Source organism: Phascolarctos cinereus, unplaced genomic scaffold, assembly GCF_003287225.1.
Source record: "Phascolarctos cinereus isolate Bilbo 61053 unplaced genomic scaffold, phaCin_HiC Scaffold_5;HRSCAF=322, whole genome shotgun sequence".
NCBI classification, from domain to species: Eukaryota; Metazoa; Chordata; class Mammalia; order Diprotodontia; family Phascolarctidae; genus Phascolarctos; species Phascolarctos cinereus.
In genome coordinates, this window is record NW_027555958.1 from 261811286 (window position 1) to 261830654 (window position 19369).

Sequence of the window (19369 nt, forward strand, 5' to 3'; positions counted from 1 at the left end):
ACCTTCTTAACTTCTTTCTTGTTTATTTTATGGTTGGATTTATCTAGTTTTGAGAGGGGGAGATTCAGGTCCCCCACAAGTATAGTTTTGCTGTCTATTTCTTCCTGTAACTCATTTAACTTCTCTAAGAATTTGGATGCTACACCACTTGGTGCATATATGTTTAGTATTCATATTACTTCATTGTCTATGGTACCTTTTAGCAAGATGTAGTTTTCTTCCTTATCTCTTTTAATTAGATAAATCTTCGCTTTTGCTTTGTCTGAGATCAGGATTGCTTCCCCTGATTTTTTTTTTACTTCAGCTGAAGCATAACATATTCTGCGCCAGCCTTTTACCTCTACTCTGTGTATATCTCTCTGCTTCAAATGTGTTTTTTTTTTGTAAGCAACATATAATATACCATTCTGGTTTTTATCCACTCTACTATCTACTTCCATTTTATGGGAGAGTTCATCCCGTTCACATTCACAGTAATGATTACTAACTGTGTCTTTCTCTCCATCTTATTTTCTCCCATTTATACGTTTCTCTCTCTTCTCACCCTTTCCCTCCTCACCAGTGTTGCTTCTGACCACCACCTCCCTCAATCTGCCCTCACTTCTAACAGCTTCCTATCTTTTCTGTCCTCTTTCTCCTCCCACTTCCTTAAAGGGTAAGATACATCTCTATACCCAATTGAATGAACATGCTATTTCCTCTTGGAGCCAAATCTGATAAGAGTAAGGTTCAAACAATGCTCACCCCCCTCTACTGTAACAAGCCTTTTGCACCTCTTAATGTGATATAATTTACCTTATTCTGCATCCCCCTTTTCTCTTCTCCCAGTACAAACCTTTTTTTCACCCTTAATTAATTTTTTATATCATCACATCAAACTCAACTTATACCCACACCCTCTGTCTAGGTATACCTCTTCTAACTGTCCTAGTAAACACACAGTTCTCAAGAGTTATAAGTATCATCTTCCCATGTAGATATGTAAATAGTTTAACCTTATTGAATAACATGTTCTTGGTTTTTTTTTTCTTTCCTATTTACCATTTCATGTTTCTCTTGAGTCTCTGTACTTAAAGACCAAATTTTCTTTTCAGCTCTGGTCTTTTAATCAGGAATGATCAAAATTACCCAGTTTCAATGAATGTCCATCTTTTCCCCAGAAATATTACACTCAATTTTGCTTGGTAGTTGATTTTTGGTTGCAGTCTAAGCTCCTTTGCCTTCTGGAATATCATATTCAAAGCCCTCGAATCCTTTAATGTAAAAGCTGTTATGTCCTGTGTAAAGCTGACTGTTACTCCATGATACTTAAATTGTTTCTTTCTGGCTGCTTGCAGTATTTTCTCCTTGACTAGAAAATTCTGGAATTTGGCTACAACATTCCTTGGAGTTTTTATTTTGGGATCTCTTTCAGGAGGTGATCAGTGGATTCTTCTCTTTTTTTTGTATTTAAAAATATTTAATTTTTCTGCAGTTACGTGTAAAAACAATTTTTAGCAATTGTTTTTAAAACTTTGAGTTCCAAATTCTCTCCCTTCCTTTCACCCCACACCCATCATTGAGAAGAAAAGCAATTTGATATAGGTTATACATGTCTAGTCATACAAAGCATATCCATAATAGTCTTGTAAAAAAAAAAATAGAAAAAAGACCTCAAGAAAAATAAAGAGTAAAAAAAAGTATGCTTCAATCTGTATTGAGACACTATCAGTTCTTTCTCTGGGGATGGATAGCATTTTTCGTCATACATCCTTCAGAGTTGTCTTGGATCTTTGTATTATGAGAGTAGCGAAGTCATCCACAGCTGATCATCTTACAATATTGTTGTTACTTTGTGCCCAGTATATTTCACTTTACATCAGCCCATGAACATCTTTCCAGGTTTTTCTCAGAGCATCCTGCTCCTCATTTCTTTTAGTAAAATAGTATTCCATCATAATTGCATACTACAACTTGTTCAGCCATTCCTCAACTGATGGGTATCTCCTCATTTTCTAATTCTTTATTCCCAGAAAGGAGTTGCTATAAATATTTTTGTACACACCAGTTCTTTTCCTTTTTGTTGCTGCTGCTGCTGCTTCACTCACTCCCAAGGCCTGCTCCTTGCCTGCTAGGGCTGGGGCTGTGCTCACGCAGCCTGTGCTGGACTGTGTTCCACTCTTACCCAGGTGTCAAAGACCTTTCCTGCTGACCTTCTAAGTTGTCTGTGGTGTCTATGGGCTGAGAGGTCCAGAAATAGCCACCGCTGCCAGTCATTCAGCCACCCCATGCCTGCTCCAGGTTTGCTGGGGCCCAGTCTACACTGGACTGCATTCCTCTCTCAGCCTGTGCAACAGACCTTTCCTGCTGACCTTCCAAGTTGTCTTGGGCTGGAAATTTGTTTCATTCCATCTTTTTATGGGTTCTGCTTCTCTAGGATTTGCGTAGAGTAAGTTTTTGAAGGTATTTAGAGGGTTTTGGAGGAGAGCTCAGGAAAGTGCTTGCCTTTCGTCTGCCATCTTGGCTCCACCCTTTAATCAGTGGATTCTTTCAGTGACTTTTTATCCTTTGGTTCTAGGATATCAGGGCAGTTTTCCTTGATAATTTCTTGAAAGATGCTGTCCAGGGTCTTTTTTTTTTTATCATAGCTTTCAAGTAGACCAATAATTCTTAAATTATCTCTCCCAGATCTGTTTTCAGGTCAGTTGTTTCTCCAATGAGGTATTTCACATGTTCTATTTTTTTCATTCTTTTGATTTTGTTGGACTGATTTTTTGATGTCTCATAGAGTCCTTAGCTTCCACTAGCCTAATTCTAATTTTCAAGGAATTATTTTCTTCAGTTAACTTTTGTAGCTTCTTTTTTATTTATCTAATTCTACTTTTCAAGGAGTTGGGTTTTTTTCAGTTTTTTTTTTCCATTTGGCCAATTGTATTGTTTTTGTTTTGTTGTGCAATGGGGGTTGAGTAACTTGCCTAGGATCACACAGCTAGTAAGTGTTATATGTCTGAGGCTGGATTTGAAGTCAGGTCCTCCTGAATCCAGAGCCAGTGCTTTACCCACTGTGCCACCTAGCTGTGCCCCCCCACCCCTTTGTATTTTTTAAGGAATTGTTTCCTTCAATCAATTTTTGTCTTTTCTTTTCCAAGCTGTTGACTCTCTCTGGCATATCTCTGATTTTTTCCCCCAATTTTTCTTCTACCTCTCTTATTTGAATTTTTAAATTCTCTCTCAGTTTTTCCAAGAAGACTTTTTGGGCTTGAGAACAATTCATCTTCCCTTTTGAGGTTTTGGATGTAGGTGTACTGACAATGTTGTCCTCTTCTGAGTTTGTGTTTTGTTCTTCCCTGTCACAGTAGTCACTTTATATATTCAATGTTTGTTTTTGTTTCTTGCTCATTTAAAAGCCTTTCCTGGCTTTTAAAGTTGAGCTCTCCTCCTAGGGCATGGGGGCCACTGTCCCAAGCATCTTGTGCTGGGAGCCAGGGGCTTGGTCACTGGCTTTGTGTGCTGGGGACTCAGGTGCTGGCGACTTGCTCACTCTGCTGGGGTGGCCCAGCCCAGATGTGCCTGTTGTTGCCTGGTTTCCAGGGCTGGCAGTTTGCCTTCCACCCTAGACCTAGAGGCTTCACATCTGGCCTGCTGTGTCAGGATAAGAAGCCTCAGTTGCTGGTCTGTACTGTGGCTAAGAGCCTCCTTCTGGCTTGCCTAGACACCATCTGTGCTGGGTTGCACTCCCTGTTTACCCAAGAGAGAGAGACCTTTACTGAAGTCCTTCTAAGTTATCTTAAACTGGAAAACTGTTTCACTCTTTCTTTTTTGTGGATTCTGTCACTCCAGCATCTGTTTATGGGCTTGATTTAACATTGTTTCTGAAGTAAACTGGAGATAGCTCAGGCAACTTCCTAGCTTCTCTGTGCCATCTTGGCTCCACCTCCAATATTTTTGGTCTGATGGGTCCTTTTCCTCTTTCTTTGGTCTCTTTAAGGTACAGGCCAAATAGAGGATCAAAGTGTATGTACTGTTTAGTAACTTTTTTTGGCACAGTCCCAACTTGCTTTCCAAACTGTTGGACCAATTCACAGTTCTACTAACAACACATTAATAAGTCTATATTCCTCATAGCCCCTCCAACATTTGTCATTTTCCTTTCTTGTCAACTTTGCCATTCAGATATGTGTGAGGTAGAACCTTGGAGTGGCTTTAATTTTAATTTCTCTAATTTTTAATGATTTGGAGGGATTTTGTTCTTTAATATGGCAACTGACAACTTAGGTTTCTTTCATATAATATTGTAGGTTCATATTCTTAGAGTAATTATTTACTGGCAAATAGTTAATCAATTCCTTAGATTTCTTGGAAAGGAGATCTTAGCAAAGAAATTTGTTGCAAAGATTTTCCCCCTATTCATGTTTCATTTCTAACTTGAGCTTCATTTGATTTTGTTTGAGCAAAATCTTAATTTTGTATAATTAAAATTGTCTATTTTATCTTGGATGAGCCACTCTATCCCTTGTTTAGTTATAAACTCTTCACCATCCAAAGATAATTTCTTCTTCTCTCTTTAATTTGTTTACGCTGTCACCTTCTGTGCCTATGTTATGAATCCATTTGGAGTTTTTCTTGGCAAACATTGTGAGATGCTGGTGTATACCTAATTTCTGACAAAGTTTCCCAGTTTTCCCAGCAGTTTTTTTTGTCCAGTCGTGAGTTTTTATCTCAGTTGTTGGGGTCACTGAGTTTATCAAATGTTGGGCTACTGTGCTCATTTGCTTCTATATGTTACGTTCCTAACCTGTTTTACTGATCACCTATTGTATTTCTTAACCAGTACTAAATCATTTTTATGATTATTACTTTGGGGTATAGTTTGAGATTTGGTACTGCTAGGCCCCCATTCTCTCCACTCTTTTATTTTGTGACTTGCCCAGGGTCACACAACTAGTAAGTGTCGAGTATCTGGTCTGAAATCACACTTGAACTCAGGTCCTCTTGAATCCAGGGCTGGTGCTCTATTCAATGCACCACCTAGTTGTCCCCCCCACCACCTTTTTTTGCAACATTTGCTATAACTCATGGTTCCACATATGCATAGTGTGGTGGTGGTTGATGAAGAATCTCTATTTTCTTGGTGTTCACTGTTAGGCCAAAATTAGCACAAACAGCAGAGAATCGATCCATACTTTGTTGCACCTCAGCCTTAGAGGATACATTGAGTGTACAATCATCTAAGTCTGGCATTAATATAGTGAGCTCCCTGGTGCGAAAAAGCATCAGGTTGCCTAAGGAAGAGCAAACTACAGTAAACAGAGCAGGTCAAAGCTCCTGTTCCCATCGGATGGATGATGAGTAGCCCTATACTTTCAACCTGGATGAGGTAGGGGGATTATCCTTTGAAGACCTTAACCACTCAATTCCTTAATCTACTCACTTATGATGACCCACTTTCCTACTTCATTTCAGCCATGCACAAATATGACCACACCCTTGATCTTGCTATTAGCCACAAATATACCACTTCCATGTACAAAAATTCTTCAATCCCATACCCTTATTCTTTGTCTGCACCATGACTTCTAATCCCTTGACCCTTCAATTCTCTCCCAGGCTTTCTCCTGTACTAGCCCATTCCTTCTCTTTTCCCCATCTTGACCCCTTGGTGAACCAATTACATTCTATACTACCCTCTTCTCTGGAGTTCCCTTATTTCTCCGATTATACCCTGACAAGTTGAATCACTCCCACCATCCACTGCATTCACTCGTAAACATACTGCTGAACAAAGGCAGAGAAAATAATGAAACTATTCTTTCTGATTCTGTCCATTACAAATTTATGTTACAGAAACTAAACTGGGCCTCACCACAGCTAGACAATTCTTTTTTTTTTTATTTTTTATTTTTTTTTGGTGAGGCAATTGGGGTTAAGTGACTTGCCCAGGGTCACACAGCTAGTAAGTATTAAGTGTCTGAGGCTGGATTTGAACTCAGGTCCTCTTGACTCCAAGGCCAGAGCTCTATTCATTGTGCCACCTAGCTGCCCCCAGGCAATTCTAATATACTTCCCTCATCACTTCACTATCTCACTCTCCACAGAGGCTCTTCCAAATATTTTCATCCCTTCTCAAAACTCCCATTGCTCTCTCTCACCCAACCTTTCAGCTGAGAACTGTGCTTTATATTTTACAGAAAAAATTGAAGCCTTTCGCTATTCCCTCTTTTCTCCTCTTCCACAATGCAGATCATCATATGCCTTCTGCCATGTCTCCTCCTTTACCTCTATCTCACCTGAAGACTTGTCCTATTTCTTAGCAAGCTAAACCCTTTTACTTTCCTCCAACAGACTGTTTCATCTGTTAACTTCACTCCATAATTTATTTTCAATCTGTCTTCTAGTTCATTTCCTACTGCCTGCAAATGTCCCCACATCTCTCCTAGCCTGCTATATCTCTTCTGCCCTTTGTGGCTAACCTCCTTGAAAAGGCTATCTTCAGAAGGTGCTTCCATGGGGCAGCTAGGTGGTGCAGTGGATAGAGCACCGGCCCTGAAGTCAGGAGGACCTGAGTTCAAATGTGGCCTCAGACCAAACACTTGACACTTACTAGCTGTGTGACTCTGGGCAAGTCACTTAACCCAAATTGCCTGAAAAAAAAATCACATTGGGGCAGCTAGGTGGTGCAGTGGATAGAGCACTGGCCCTGAAGTCAGGAGGACCTGAGTTCAAATCCAGCCTCAGACACATAGTATTTCCTAGCTGTGTGACTCTAGGCACGTCACTTAACCCCAACTGCCTTACAAAAAAAAAGGTGCTTCCATTTTCTCTCCTTTCATTCCCACCCCTTATAATTCAGCTTCTGACCTCATCATTCTACTGAAACTGCTGTCTCCAAAGTTATTAATGACAGCTTAATCACCAAATCCAATGTTTTTTTCCTCAGTCCTCATTCTTCTTGACCTCTCTGCAGCCTTTGATACGTTTGATCACTCTCTCCTCCTTGATACTCTCTTCTCTCCTAGTTCTCTTCCTACCTATCTCACTGTTCCTTCTCAGTCTCCTTTGCTGGATCCTCATGTAGGCTATACCTTCTAACTGTAGGTGTCCCACAGGATTCTGTCCTGGTCATCTTCTCTTCTCCCTCTATACTGCTTTTACTTGGTGATCTCATTTGCTCTCATGGATTTAATCACCACATCTATGCTGATGATCCTTAAATCTATCTATTCTGCCCTAATTTCTCTGCTGCTTTCTAATCTTATATCTCCAAACCACCTTTCAGACATCTAAAAGTCAATGTCCAGTAGGCATCTTAAACTCAACATGTCTAAAACGGAATACATTATCTTTCCTTCCAAACACCGCCTTCCTCCTATGTTCCCTAGTATTGTAGAAGGTAATATCATCCTCCCAGTTCCTCAGGCTCACTACCAACATGTCATTCTTGACTCCTTACTACCTCTCATCCCCTATATCCAATCTGTTGCTAAGGCCTGTTGATTTCACCTTTGCAACATCTCTCCTATAATCCTGCCATTGCAGGACTTCATTACCTCATACCTGAACTACTGCAATGGTTTGCTGTTGCATCTGCCTGGCTCAGATCTATTCCTATTTAATTTATTATCCATTCAGCCACCAAAGTGATTTTCCTAAAGCATAGGTCCAACCATGTTGCCCCTCTACTCAATAAACTCCAGTAGCTCTCTATTGCCTTTAAGATCAAATGCAAACTATTCTGTTTGGCATTTAAAGTCCTTCATAACAGCCCCCTCCTACCATTCCAGTCTCTTTATACCTTATCTCCTACCACATACTCTTCAATTTAGTGACATTGGTCTTCTTGGTATTCCACAAACAAGACATTCCATGTCTCAGCTCTGGGCATCTTCTCAGGCTGTTTTTTCTCCCTGGAATATTCTCCACTTTTATCTCAACCTACTGGCTTCCCTGACTTCTTTTAAGTTCTAATTAAAAGGCCATCTTCTATAGGGAAGTCCTTCCCAAACTCTAATTCTAGTGCCTTCTATTTCTCATTTATTTTCTATTTCTCCACTATATAAGTTGTTTGTATCTATTTGCTTGTTTGTTTGCTTGATTGTGAGATCGTTGAGCAGGGACTCTCTTTTGCTTCTTTCTGTATCCCCAATGCTTGGCATAGTACCTGGTACATAGTAGGTGTTTAATAAATAATTCTGAAAGAGAGAGAGAGAGAGAGAGAGAGAGAGAGAGAGAGAGAGAGAGAGAGAGAGAGAGAGAGAGAGATTGAACATGTAATTCACTTACTTTTCCAGCAGTTGAAGCATGTCTTTATACTTTTGTAGCATCTCTTTACCTTCAGTGGATTCCATACAACTAGCAACAACAGATAACAAAAAAAAAAAAAAAACCACAGCTCAAAATAATGCAGGATTAGAGAAGTTGAAACAATGTCTACAAAACAAAATGACACCTTCAAAAGGGTTAGTGGATGAAATAATTGCTTTAAATAGTATTAGATTTCACAAATGTTCCAAGAAAATTAGCTTTCTATTATCTGCACATCCAGAGATGACCACCACAGATGATTTGTGGATTGGTGGCAACTCTGATGCTTCTAAATTAATAGTTAGTCTACCCTAACTGCAGTTCCCAACAGAAGCCCCAAGTGGGGAAGTGAGCCCATGACTCAGAATGCCCTAGAAAAACCCATCATGCAGACTTCAGTGAAGCTACCAATCAACAATCCATAAATTAAAATCACATTTACATAGCACTTTAAGGTTTGCTATAGCACTTCATTTAAGACAATTCTTGATGGGTAGATGCACAAGTATTATCCCCATTTTACAGATGAAGAAACTGAAGTTCAGAAAAGTTAAAAGAGTCACTCTTCTCTACAAAGCTATCAAGTATCTGATCTGGGCTTTGAATCAAGTCTCCTGTCTCCTGACCCCAAGTCCCAGTTCTCTTTTGTAATCATTGTGATTTTTAAAATATATCATTTGCTGTTGAAGCTATAAGTGATAGAACTCCAGTATGGAACCAATTGGACTAAGTGTTCCTAATGACCATATACATATAACTATCACAGAGAGCCTGTACTTTTCCACTCTCCTGACTCATTCTGACCCTATCAAAACTATAAACAATCACAGCTCCTAATTGGATAAGGCTCCTGGACAACTGCAGTAACTATGTGCTAACACCTAATTCTGGGATTCCCAATTATGGATTCAAACCCTCATCTAATTTCTAGTTTTGGTTAGAAAATGCCCCCACTAGAATCTAGTATTGATAAGCTACCTGGGAATTTCCCCACTAAATTTGGGACAGAATAGAAATACTCCCTCCCATATCTGACATTATTTGTTTTCACTCAAGCCCATATTTAAGGTATAAAATTTATCTGCTCAGAACCCACTCTGAGCATGTACTTCTTCCTAGATCTTTGCCACTGTACTCACTCCCTCATGTGAGTGACTCTGTCCTTGTGTGTGGTCAAATCTCTGTCTGTGTGGCTATGTTGTATATGTTATATGTTTGTATGTGTTTGTATACTTTTGTTATTCTTGCTAGCTGTATTGAACAGTACTAGTTGCCTGAGTACCAATTTTCTGTAAATCTCTGAACCTGGGTCTTTGCCCTAACATGAAGCCAAATAAAGCATCTTTGCACTGCAGAACCAAGGAAAATAAAATTTAAATATTAGGGACCCAGGGGCACTAGGTGGTACAGTGGACAGAGCACGAGCTCTGGAGTCAGAAGGACTTGAGTTCAAAATCCAGCCTCAGATACTAGCTGCCTAACCATGGGCAAGTCACTTAACCCTGACTGCCTTCAAAAACAAAAACAAAAAAATGTTAGGGACCTACCCCAATTAAACACAAAACACTCAGACTTCTTGATTAATTAAGTGAATCAATCAAAGGTAGGAAGAAGGGATGAATAATCCAGTTAATATGGAAAAAGTAACATATACTATAGGGCTGCTAGGTGACATAGTAAATAGAGTGCCAGGCCTAAGGTCATCTTCCTGAGTTCAAATCTGGCCTCAGATACTTACTTAGCTGTGTAACCCTGGGCAAGTCACTTAACCCTGTTTGCCTCAGTTTCTTCATCTGTAAAATGAGCTGGAGAAGGAAATGGCAAGCCACTCCAATATCTTTGCCAAGAAAACACCAAACTGGGTCACAAAGAATCAAATATGATTAAAAAATGACTGAACAACAACAAATATAAATTATCATTTGGTAAAATCAGATATCACACCTAAACCATACTGGGACTTCCGTTAATAATAAGATAAATCTCTAGTGTCGCTCAGTGTAGTGGTTATGGTGGTGGGCAAGGGAATTGTGGGAGAGAGGAGCAGACTGAGTTCTGCTACCCCATCCCCTTAGTGAGAGAATGAGTTTATGAATTTTGAAAGGTAAGAAGTACTGGACTTCCTTTAGTGTTAGTAGCAGTTTTCTGAGAAAAGCAGTGGCTGAAGGAAGCAGTAGCTGAAAAGACACATTAATGACAAACTGGACACACAGAGGCAGATTCTTTGAGGACACTGGTCTTTAGAGAAAAGGACTGGAAGGAACCAAAAGCTGTAAGTTATCCTTTCACCACATCTAGTCTCTAAACTTCAGCCTAATTAAGTCTGGCTGATAATCAAGGGATAGAACATCAGATGCGGACTGATGAGTGACAGTACTAAAAATCCTGAGCATCTTAGGGTTACTTCCAGAACCCCAAGAGGAGAAGTAGTCATTTTCCCTCTGTTATCCAGCCCTCCAGTGTCAGTTGGATTGGAATAGCGATACTAGAAGCAGTACAACATAAATAACAACTAGAAATAACAACATATTCCCCATTAAATCCCTTATTCTCTCCCTCTAACTCCCCCCAGTACACAAAATGTAAGATATAGATATAGCTCTGAAATATGAATTCAGATGGGAGGGTTGAGAAGGGCTGCCATGGGATGCTTAAGGACAAATGATATGGTTTGGAACAATTGCTTTGAGGAGTAAGCCAACTGATTAAGGAGAAATACATTTGCCTTGATCATGGAGCAACATATAACTGAAAAAGCATTTACTAAATGCTTACTTTTGCAAAATAATCTGATAAGCATTAAAGATATTTTATGCGGGAGACAATCTATATAAAAGGCTTCAGGTGCAATAAGTTTGAGGAGATAGGAAGAAATCATTTTCGCTGATGGGGGACCTCTAATGGTAGGAAAACAAAATAGTACAGTGTAAAAATCTCCCTGACTCTGGAGTTAGAGGAGGACCTCAATTCAAGTTCCATTTCCACCACTTACTGTTTTTGTGACCTTGGGCAGGTCATTTAAGCTTCATGGGCCTCGGTTTTCTCTACTATGAAAGGAAGAGGTTGAACTACATAGGCTCCATGGGTCTCTTCCCACGATTTGGAAAACTATAAGTTTTCCAAAATTCTAATTTTTACATGAAAGCTAGAATTTTATCATTAGCAATGAATGCTGTCAGTTGCTTTCCTTGATGTGACAGGCTCACTTCATTAATTTTTGAGAAAATGTCTGTCATATATCCAAGATGAATAATCACTTTGTCATTCTCACAAAGCAAAAATGGCATTCAATGAAAAAAGTGCCTAGTTTAGCTTGCAACTCAGTTGCTTTTCTTCAAGACTTCAGTACTTCAGCAGGTAACAGAAATGCCTCATATGCACTTCCTCTTTCATCACAAAGAATATTAAAAATATATATATATATATGTATACATATATATATATACACTAATGAGTTGAGATTTTATAAAAATTAGTAATTTTTACTGCTTCATCAAGGACATTCTTAGGTGAAACTGGAATTTAAAAAAAACTATGAATGCCTGATGGTAGAGAGGACAATGACTCTCAGACAGTTTAGTGCCACTGCCTTGTTTCATGTTATGGTCTTGGCAGGTTACCCACTACTGCTTTTGTACCATTAGTGCGATTGTTGTCGTTGCTCAGTTGTTTTCCATCGTGTCTGACTCTTCATGACCACATCTGGGGTTTTCTTGGCAAAGAATCTGGAAAGGTTTGACATTTCCTTCTCTAGCTCATTTTACAGATGAGGAACTGAGGCAAACAGGGTTAAGTGGCTTGCCCAGGGTCACAGAGCTAGTAAGTGTCTGAGGCCAGATTTAAACTCAGGAAGATGAGTTTTCCTGACTCCAGGGCCAACTCTATCCACTGTGCCACCCAGTTACCCCACCATCATGAGATTCAAAAAAGTTATTCAACATTGTGAATATTTCAGCACCACTAATGTGTGTTGCCAAGCATTTATAAAAAAGATCTTCAATAATTAGTTGGTGCTGATACTAGATGAATACAGCAAAACAGCAAGTGCATTCATATTTGTAGATTAATCCATTTGTAAAACAAAATTACAATTCTGCAGATGAGATATTAACTCAGTCTTTATGTCTGCACATAGTAGGGACTTAAGCTTATTCTCTTCCCCTTCCCTCTCCCTGAATCTTTCATTCACACGTCATACATGTAGCCTCTGGGAAATGCCACTGTACATTTGTGAGAGAACAAGCCTAAAAAAGAAAAATAACATCTTAGTGTTATTATGAAAATACTTTTGACTCTTTTAAAAGGACATCAGGGACCCGCAGAGGTCCTCAGACTACACTTTGAGAACTGCTAACATAGGGAAACCCTCCAAATCATCACGAGTTAGAGATGATGTGATTTAGAGAACCCTAGATAATCAATTAAAGTTAAGTAAAACAATAACTTCAGTCAACTAGAATATAAATAAATGAACAGAAATGATCAGTTTTTCTGTTTCTCACCAACAACATGTAATTGGAGAACATGGAAAAAGAAATTCCATTCAAAATAACTACAGAATGTATTAAATATCTTGAAGTTAACTACCAAAACACACTAGATACTTACATAAATACATGTATAGGACAATCTTTAGAGAAACAAAGGAAAACCCATATATATAATTGTATAGATATTGATGTCTCATGGTTGGGTCCTTCCAATATAATAAACTGATACTACCTCAATTAATCCACAGATTTAGTATTGCAACAATCAAACTACCAAGGGATTACTTTATACAACTAGATGAAAAATAATAAAATTCATCTGGATGAATAAAAGCTTAAGAATCTCAAGGGACATAATGAAAAAGAATTAAATATGAAGAGGATTTGAACAGTATCACATCTGAAACAATACCAGAAAGCAGAAATTATTTGGTACTAGTTTAAAAATAAGAAGGTGTGATCAGCTTATCAGCATTATCAGATTAGGCAAAGACAAAGAAGCAACTGAACACAGCAGGACAGCATTCAATAAATTCCGAGATTATGCTCTATTTGGCAAAAGACGCTGGGAGAACTAGAAAGTAGTTATTCAATTTAGATCAGTGCCTTTCATTATATAATAAAAAGCTCCAAGTGGATATAAAACTTGGATGTAAAATACAATTTCACTTAAAATTAGAGAAGGTAAGAAGATACCTTTTGCAACTATGGCTGGGGAAAAATTCTTTACTGAACATGGGATTGTGTTGATCACAGAAGATAAAATGGACAATTTTTATTACATAAAATTGAAATACTTTTGCACAAAAAAATAAATGCAGTTAGAAATTGAAGGAAAACAGATAAATGAGAAATATATTTGTAGCAATTTCTTTGATAAAATGATGACATATAAGCTATATAGAGAATTAATACAAATATGTAAAGATATGTCATTCTTCCTAAGCAAGTCATTAAGGGATATGAATAAACAGTTTTAAAAGAAATGATACAATGTATCAACCACCATTTAAAAACACTCAAAATCACTAATAATAAGAGAAATGACAATTAGGACAGTTTTGAGTTTCTACCTGACATGCTGATGTTTGGCAAAAATGACAAAAAGATAAAAATGTAAATTATTGGAGTGACTGTGGAGGACAAGCACAGTGATGGACTGGTGGAGCTGTAAGTTGCAAATTGGAATTATACCTACAGAGTTGCTAAACTGAACATACTAGGCATATATCTCAAAGAGGTCAAAGAGAGAAAGGACCTACATGTACAAGAATATTTATAATAGAACTTTTATTTTAGCAAAGAACTAGAAACAAACTAGGAACCAGTTTGGAAATGACTGAACAAATTGTGGTATATGAATGTAACAGAATACTACTGTACCTATAGAAATGACACATATAAATTCAAAAAAATATTGGAAGACTTTTGAATAACATGATAGACTAAAATGACCAGAACCAATAGAACAATTTATCTGATGACTACCATAATGTAAAGGAAATCAACTCTGAAAGACTGTACAACTCTGATGAATCTAGTGAAATGATAAAGCGTACCTGTCATCTCCTAGCAGAAATGCAATTGATATACTAGAGTTACAGAACAAGGAATTCTAGTGAGGAGGGGGAGAATTACTGTATGGTGATAACAATGCATCTCTCTCCCCAAAAGAGAGAAAATACAAGGAAATACATAAAACATCATAAAAACACACAGAAGAAAACAAAAAGTTCAAGTTCATCACTGCTTTGTTAAATTTAATATGTACTAAGCCCTAAACCACATGTAACAGAAGTTTATGGTTTCTTATACAATCTTTTTGTTTGTTTGTTCTTGTTAGCATTCTCCTAATTCTATTCTTGTAGCATTTTATGAGAACTTGAAATGCAGGCAGGTCTATTTGTAGCTGAACATACTCTAACCAGAATTCTTAGGTACCCATGCACTGAACTTGATGGTGAAAGATGGCATGCCAAGATTCATATCATACAGGAACATGGAAGAGTGGGATTTAGGAATGAATCTGGACACAAATAGAACTAGTCTAATTTCACTCCTATCTAACAATCCTTCCCTACATATTCTCTTTTCTAAGTTAAACACCACTAATTCTTTCAGCAGATTCTCATTTGGCATAATTTCAAGGAATTTTAATGTTCTGGCCAACTTCCTTTGAATGCTTTCCAGATAATCAATGTCATTCCTAAAATGTGGCACCCAGAACTGGACATAGTACTTCAAACAAAGTTTGACCAAAACAGAGTTGAAAAATCTAGACTCCTACTCTATGGTCCCAAATGTTAGCTAACTCTTCCTGCTTTGGAACTTTGGCAAGTATGCCATCTGGATCTTTAGTCTCTTTATTCCAGAAATCTATAAAAATGTTAAACAACATAGGCCAAAGACAGATTCCTAGGGATTTCAACCTCCTTTTTTGCATCAAACCAATTGTGCCTGGGTTTTTGTTTTGTTTTGTTTTTTAAGTTTAGCCATACAACTGGTTCATTTAATTGCAATATCAGCTAACATCTCCCTATCTTGTCCACAAGAATAACATGATTGATTTTATCAAATGTTTTCCCATATTTTAGGTAAACTTTATATTATTCTCTTGATCTACTAGTCCAGTAGTCCTGTCAAAAAAAGAAGGCAACTGTGGTACGATAACTTTAAAAAACAAATAAAATTTTTCTTAATGCTTTTGCCTTTCAACCCTATCCTCTGAATTGTCCCTTCCTTTTGACAAAGAAAAGGATTAAGCAGAAATATTCACTAGAGCAAATGAATGAGACAATATATGAAATATTGGGTACTAGTAGTAGTCCTCTATCTCTCTGCCATGAAGTGAGGAGATATCTTTCATTATCTGTGCTCTAGGATTTCCATGTTTTTGGTTGTTGTTGCTGTTTTTAGAATTCAACTTCCATTAAGTGCTTTTTTTCACTCACATATCTTTAGTCATACTACATACTGTTCTCTTGGTTCTGCCTATTTTACTATGCATCAATACATACAAATCTTACCATGTTTCACTGAATTCCAAATTTTCTTCATTTCTTACTGCACAATAATGTCCCATCACACTCATATACCACAGTTTTTCAGACAGTCACCAATCAATAAGCATCTACTTTGTTTTCAGTTCTTTGCTCTGTGTTGCTGTGAATGTTATGCTATAAAATGGATATCTGTTTCTATTTTTAACTTCCTTGAAACACAGTCCTAGTCATGGAATCACTAGTTTAAAGCATATGGATGCTTTAGTCACTTTTCTTGCATCATTTCCAATCAATATCCAGAATGGTTTTACTAATTCACAGCTCAACCAATGATGCATTATTGTGTCTTACTCAACATGGACCATTCTCATATTTGTCAGTTTTGATAATCTGTATGACATAAGATGAACCCAGAGAATGTTTTTATTTCTATTTTTCTATTAGTGACTTGGAGTATAATTTCATATTATCATTTATAGCCTCCATTTCTTCTTTTGAGAATTCTTCATTACCCTTTGACCACTTGCCTATTGGAGAATAGCTCTTGAAATTATATTCCATATTAATTCAATATAAAGGATGTTCCAAAAGTCTTCATGAAGTTTGAAGCTTTTATACAAAGACTTTCGGAATATTCTATATACTGTGAATTTCATTAAGGTGATATTTGATGATCCTTTACTGTTTCTGTTCTAATGCTGTCTTTACTAATTTCATTTGTACAATTAAAAAAAATACATAGTCAAAATCATCTATTTGATCTAGTATGCTCTCCTCTAGCCCTTTTTTAATTAAGAATTCTCCCCTAGGCATGGTTATGAAAGTGAGTGTGGTATACTAAAAAAACAGAGAGGTTGTGAGGCTCAAATGAGATAATAAATATAAAGTACTTTACAAATCTTAAAGTGATACATATATAGATTTTAAATATATATGCACACACAATATAACATATACATACACATATAACATGCATATAGATATGAGTATATATATACAAATATGTACATATGTATACATATGTGTGCATACATATTTAAGATTTGTAAAGTACTTTACAGCCATTATCTCACCTGACCATCATAACCCTCGTTTGTTCAGTATGCTTTCACAAATATATATGTATTATTATATACACATAAAAATTATGTGCATATATGGAATATATGTATATTTCACAAATACATATGTATAAGAATATATTTTATATAAATATATATGTTGTACACATACGTATGCATAAAATATTAGCCTAAAGTCACCAGACTTCCATTCTGGCAATGACTTCATTCCTTGAGCCTTCTTACTGCACTGGTGCGGAACTCAAAGTTTATATAACATGGGAATGCTGAGTTGTGGAAAAAAATACGTGTATATAAGTAAGTTTAGTCTGCATTATTAACACTTTCTTAGATCTAGAAGATTAATAAAGCAATAAATCAAGTCCTGATTTGTAGCAATTGCTGGTTTCTGAGGTTTAAATGACTATGCCAAGCTGCACTGCTTGGTTCCCCTACACAAACATCAAGTTTTCTCCAGTAAAAGCTCAGGAGACTTATTCAGCTTTGATACTCAGCACCTCCTCAGCCACCTGTTACCTCTCCTCTCTGATCGAAAGGCTGGAGAGAAGAGCAATAACCTCTTCCCCCAAGCTCCAGAGTTTTCTAGCTAACTTCATTTCACTATCAGCTGCTCTGCTTGATTTCAACTCCACAAACATCATGTTTCCTCTCATTACATTGTAAGTTTTTTGAGGGCAAGGGCTGTCTCTTTCTTATTTGTATCCCCAGCACTGAGTACAGTACCTGGAACATAGCAGGTACTTAATAAATATTTACTGACTATTGACACTGAGAATTTAACAACTGCCTTGTATAAGTCACTTGGAGCTGGCTCCCACATACATCTGTAAACAAAAAACTTTATACTTGATCCTGAAGGTAAGAGCAGACCCCTGCAGTTCACTAGGTAAGGGGGTGACATAGCTAGATTTATAGTTCAAAAAAATAACCTTGACAGCTGAGCCAAGGATGGAATGAAAGGTTGAAAGACATGCAGTGGGGAGAATGCCACTGCCAAATCCCAGAGTTCCCAGGTCAAGGAGAAAATATTGCAAGCATCCAGAAAGAAACAATTCAAGTATTGTGGAAACACAATCAGGATAACACCAGATTTAGCAGCTTCTACATTAAGACATTGGAGGGCTTGGAATATGATATGCTGGAGATCAAAGGAACTAGGATTACAACCAAGAATTACCTACCCAGCAAAACTGGGTATAATCCTTCAGGGGAAAAATGGACATTCAGTGAAATAGAAGACTTTAAAAAAGAGGAAATATGGCAAGAGGTAATAATATGTTTTGGCAGACTGAATTCTATACATACTGTAGTTGTTATTTATATATATTTTAGCTATTTTCAGTAGAATTTTTCTTAGTTCTTCCTTTGGGTATTTTATTTTTTCTTGTAGAAATGGATCAATTTCCTTTGACTTCCCAGCCTTGATGGCATATAATTGTGTGTAGTAATTTCTAATAATCAATCAATCAATAAACATTCATTAACCATCATGTAGTAACATGCCAGGCATTGTGTTAAAGAAGTGCTGAGGATATAAAAAAAGGTAAATGACAGTATCTTCACTTAATCAAATGGGAGAGACAACATACAAACAAATATATAAAATGCAAGCTAAGGGGCAGCTAGGTGACGTAGTGGATTGAGTACCCACCCTGAAGTCAGGAGGACCTGAGTTCAAATCTGGCCTCAGACCAAACACTTGACACTTACTAGCTGTGTGACCCTGGGCAAGTCACTTAATCCCAATTGCTAAAAAGAAAAGAAAAAAAAGCAAGCTACATATAGGATAAACAGGAAATAATAGAGGTAAGGAACTACAATTAGGGTTTGGAAAGGTTTCTAATAAAATAAAGCATTTTAGTTGAGACTTAAGTCAGGAAAGTTGCAGGCATGAGGGACATCCAGAGAAAATGCCCAGAGCTGAGTAAGAGATGGAGGGTCTTGTTTGAGGAACAGCCAGTAGGCCAGTGTCACTGGATTGAAGAGTAAGGGTATTAGGAGACTGGAAAAGTAGGAGGGGGCTAGGTTGTGAAGGGATTTGAATGGCAAATAGGGCATCTTGTGGATCTTGGAGGCAAAAGTGAGACAGTGGAGTTTATTGAGTGGGAGGGCAGGGCGTGTCACAGCACAGTCAGACCTGTGCTTTACTTTGGTGGCCAAATGGAAAGATGGAATGAAGTAGGGAGAGATTTGAGACAAGCTGACCTAACAAAATTCTCAGTGTTTCCTCTCTATTGTGAATTCAGCTTTGTTCTTTTTTTTTAACTTGGGTAATTTGATTTTCTTCTCCCTTTTTCTTGATCAGGTTAGCAAATGTTTAACTTTTTAAAAAGTCTTTAAAAATAGCTTGGCTTATCAGTTTCTATAATATTTTAATTTTTAAAATTCTCTATTTTCCTCTAATTTTCAAGATTACTTCTTTCATATTTATTATAAGGTTACAAATTTGGTTATTTTTCTACTCTTTAATGATACCCTCAATCATCTTTTTCTGGTTTTTGAAAAACATATTTTC

General features: G+C 37.3%; 1 protein-coding gene across 1 annotated transcript in view; it reads right to left on the minus strand.

Annotated features, from left to right (window-relative positions):
* Positions 1–19369, minus strand: part of DNAH9 (dynein axonemal heavy chain 9) — a 458278-nt gene that overhangs the window by 363653 nt on the left and 75256 nt on the right. The window contains 1 exon segment of the mRNA XM_020965915.2: positions 8260–8328. Coding sequence (XP_020821574.1) covers positions 8260–8328 — 69 coding nt within the window.